This window comes from Arachis ipaensis, chromosome B5 (assembly GCF_059453495.1).
Source record: "Arachis ipaensis isolate K30076 ecotype BB chromosome B5, ASM5945349v1, whole genome shotgun sequence".
Classification (NCBI taxonomy): domain Eukaryota; kingdom Viridiplantae; phylum Streptophyta; class Magnoliopsida; order Fabales; family Fabaceae; genus Arachis; species Arachis ipaensis.
In genome coordinates, this window is record NC_142440.1 from 134,640,657 (window position 1) to 134,644,565 (window position 3,909).

Here is a 3,909-nt window from a genome sequence, read left to right on the forward strand (position 1 = left end):
TATATATCCCCTTTTGTTTCCTTATATGTCGCCAATTTTTGTTCAAGGATATCCCCCAATTTTGTGTGTTTTGCTGAATTACCGTATTGTTGTTATTTGGGAAAGGGTGGCCGGGGATGAAGATATCCCTGGGGGCGTGCGTGCCTCCGACGAAGCAGAAATGTACGACGGAGCAGACCATGGAGTTAGATCGGTTGAGGGCGAAGGCTTTATAGGGATGGAGTCGGATGAGTACGATTTACACGAAGATGAAACAGAACACGACCATCATACAGAGGCCGATGTCGACAATGAGGATGGGGTTGAATTGGAAGACAATTTGGACCACGTCGGAGGAATGTATGACAATTTTCTGGATGATGACTTATATGCTGTTGATTCTGATAAATTGATAGGTTCGATTGATTTTGTGAACTTGAGCGAGGAGGAAGTTTGTCGCTTCAATTTTGCAGATGTTGACATTGTGTTTGAGTTCTACCAGCAATATGCAAAGCACCATGGCTTCGGCGCGAGACATTATAGGAGCAAAAAATGTGGCAAAGTAAGGATACGGCAGGAATTTGTGTGCCACATACAAAGGTACCGATCGCTGAAGTTCTACTCAATTCCTAACCGGCAAAAGAGGCCGAGGGCCAAGACACAGTGCGGATGCCCTGCAAGGATGCATGTTCACATGGACGATAAATCCGAACGTTGGTACGTTGCATACTTTTCAGACGCGCATAACCACCCTGTTCTTGAATTGTGATTTTCTTCCATGCTCTCAAGCCATCGGAGGATGAGCGAAGCGGACATTGAGCAGATGAACGACATGCACAAAGGTGGCATTGGCGTCTCACGAATCCGCGATTTTATGGCGAGCCTAGCCTGCGGGTATCATAATGTCCCCTACACAACAAGGGACATGCATGATGTAAATGCAAAGCAACGAAGGGAGGGTGACCTAGATGCGGAATCGTGCTTAAGGTATCTCCGAGAGTGCAAGGAAAATGATCCAGCACTGTATTACAAAGAAGTTGTTGACGGGGAGGGCGTGTTACAACATTTGTTTTGGTGTGACGGCACCAGCCAAATTGATTACCAGGTATTTAGGGATGTGGTTGAATTTGATACAACGTACAAGAAAAACGTTTACCTTTCACCTCTGGTAGTCTTCTCTGGTGTGAATCACCACAACCAAACGATTGTCTTTGCCGCTACACTCGTGGCCAACGAGAAAGAAGAGACCTATGTCTGGCTGCTTCAATATTTGCAAACTGCAATGAAAGGGAAAGCTCTTGTGTCCATAATAACCGACGGTGACAGGCAAATGAAGTCTGGGATTGAGCAAGTTTTTCTAAAGGCGCACCATCGACTCTGCACTTGGCACCTCCTCCGAAATGCCACAAGCAATATCGAAAAGCCTAACTTCACCAAGATGTTTAAGGATTGCATGCTTGGCATCTATAAGTTCGGAACATTCCAGAGAAAGTGGTTTGAGATGGTGGAGAAATTTGGCGTCGCCGATAAAAGATGGGTACAAGACATATACGAGAGAAGGCATAGTTAGGCAACAGCATACATACGAGGAAAGTTCTTTGCCAGATTTTGCACAACCTCAAGGTGTGAGGGCTTTCACGTTGTGATATCACGGTATGTTAAATCTTGATATAGTTACACTGATTTTTTACGTCGTTATAATTGATGCTTGATGTTCGTTCGTGCAAAGGAAGTGGGAGCTGATTTTGAGTGTGCAAAGGGTGACCCTGTTATGACCACTAACCTAAAACAATTGGAGCACTTTCCAGCCGAGAACTACACTCGGGAAATATTTTATTTGTTTGTTCCCATTCTTGATAGGGCCTGTGCAATGAGGGTGGTTGATTTTGAAGACAACGGTTCGTATTTTATCCACACTGTCTCTCGATACGGCACTCTGGGGAAAGATTCGCGTGTTGTTGCAACGTCTGAAATGTGCGAGATCTGATGCACGTGCATGAGGATGGAATGTTTCGGGGTCCCTTGCGAACATATAATTGCGGTGCTTGTTCTTAACAATGTTCATGTGATCCTAAGGTCTCTGATATTGCCGAGATAGACCAAGGATGCAAAAGTCGTGGCGGTGAATTCAATGGGCGTAGTTTAGGATTTTGTACAACTAACGCAACACTGGTGCCTGATGGATTGGTATCGAAGAGTGTGCAAAATTGCATGTCACAGCACTGAAAAGTTCCAGTTTTCAAGTGACATTGCCATGCTGATGCTGAAACACTTCGAGAACGAAGATGCAGCCGACACCAGTTTTCCACCCGAGGGGCCATCCAATGAAGGTGGAAGAGCCTTAGCATGGAATCCGCGTAGGCACAAGACAAAGAAAACCCACCCCCTATGCCTTGAGGTGGTGGTGGCACTGCGACCAGGAAGCAATAAGATTTTTTGACCGGTGCTTTGAGATTGGCCACCCAGAGCTTCTGTTTCGGGAGGCGCTACAGGAGCTCTACATATGACGAAACCATGCCGTTGGATAGGAAATGTTGCAGATGCCACATGCAAAGGGCACGACGCTACCAAGTACACAGTTTCAATGGAGTTGCTCCTTCGTAGAGACAACAACGAGCCAAAAAAGAATGGGATGGAACTATTTCACGCGCTTGATCGTATGGTTTACTCTCCACGTGTTATTTAGCTTGCTTTGACGTTCTCATAATTTCTTGGTCGGATGAAGTCCAAATGCCGGAAACGGGAGAAGAACATCCGGTCCGTGACTCGACCAGATGCTTGACCCGAGGCCACATGGGTCCTCTGTATGACTTTCGCCAAAAGGCAGTAGAGTGAGGCTCCATCCATGGTTTCGGAGGTGCTGATCATATTCCATGCATCCACTGTCATACCGACTACGAGTTGGAATGATTTGTTGACATACCTACGGTTTAGGGTTCGCATATCCATTTGGTGTATTGTGGTTGAGGAATCAACTCTTAGAGTTTAGGGTTGCCATATAATGAATATTTTGTTGTTTATCGTATAATGAATGTTATGTTTTTTATGTGTCATATAACTTCTGCATAACTAAAATAGTTGACATCGATTTATATTATCTAACCGATTTCTCGTATATAAATCTGAAACCAACCAAATCCCAACAAATAATAGCCAAACCATGTTTTGGTTAAATCCATACTTATATTGATCAAATACTACAACACAAAAATAACAAAAACTAGAAAACTAAAACGACAAAATGGAAAAACGAACGACAAATATTAAAAAATTTTAGTAAATTATTTTATAAATTTTAACTTAATTTTATAAATTTTGATTTATAACCTATTTTAGTAAGTGGACACCACATTTTACATAATTCACCTCCATTTTATTATATTATTAATTAAGAGTTTCCACACTAAAAAATTAAAAAATAATAATAAATTGAATACAAAGGGACATGGTTGCTAAAGAAGCCATATATGAGGTGAGGGGGAGTGAAGATGCATGTTACTAAATTGATATGTGTATCGGTGGGGGGTGGCACCATACACAACCGATGGGACACCATCCCAAACAGTGCCGGGAGCCTATAAAGACACCATAAACAACAACCATTGCCAGTACTAATTGGTCCCTTGTGTAATCCACTCCTTATACCTATTTCCCCGTTCCTTTCCCGTATCGGGCATTCATCATCAGGGGAGCAGAAATGGAGCATCCGAGAGACACGGCCAACTTTCCCCATGATGTTTGGGCTTTAATTGCCATAAGGGCCGCAGCAAACTCCATGAGGGACTTGTGCAGTCTCAGGATGTGCACCGCTGCACATAATGCAGGGGACAAGGGTTTTGTGTACCAACATGTAGGGATGGCAATACCACCTGAACCCGCGGGTACCCACCTCGCCCCTACCCGCTCGAAGCAGGTAATTATCCGCCCCGC

The 3,909-nt window shown here is 43.9% G+C and overlaps 1 protein-coding gene across 1 annotated transcript; it reads left to right on the forward strand.

Moving 5' to 3' along the window:
• The first annotated feature begins 778 nt into the window (after nt 1–778).
• LOC148565861 (protein FAR1-RELATED SEQUENCE 5-like) lies at nt 779–1,966 on the forward strand. Its single transcript, XM_088487271.1, has 2 exons — nt 779–1,516; nt 1,709–1,966. The coding sequence occupies exons 1-2, from the start codon at nt 779–781 to the stop codon at nt 1,964–1,966; spliced, it is 996 nt and encodes a 331-aa protein (XP_088343397.1).
• The last annotated feature ends 1,943 nt before the right edge of the window (nt 1,967–3,909 follow it).

Excerpts from the sequence above, each read along its gene's own strand:
- LOC148565861 (XM_088487271.1), top strand. The coding sequence starts at position 779 with ATGAGCGAAGCGGACATTGAGCAGATGAACGACATGCACAAAGGTGGC. Across the intron at positions 1,517-1,708 it reads GCGTCGCCGATAAAAGATGG|GAAGTGGGAGCTGATTTTGA; the intron begins GTACAAGACATA and ends GTTCGTGCAAAG.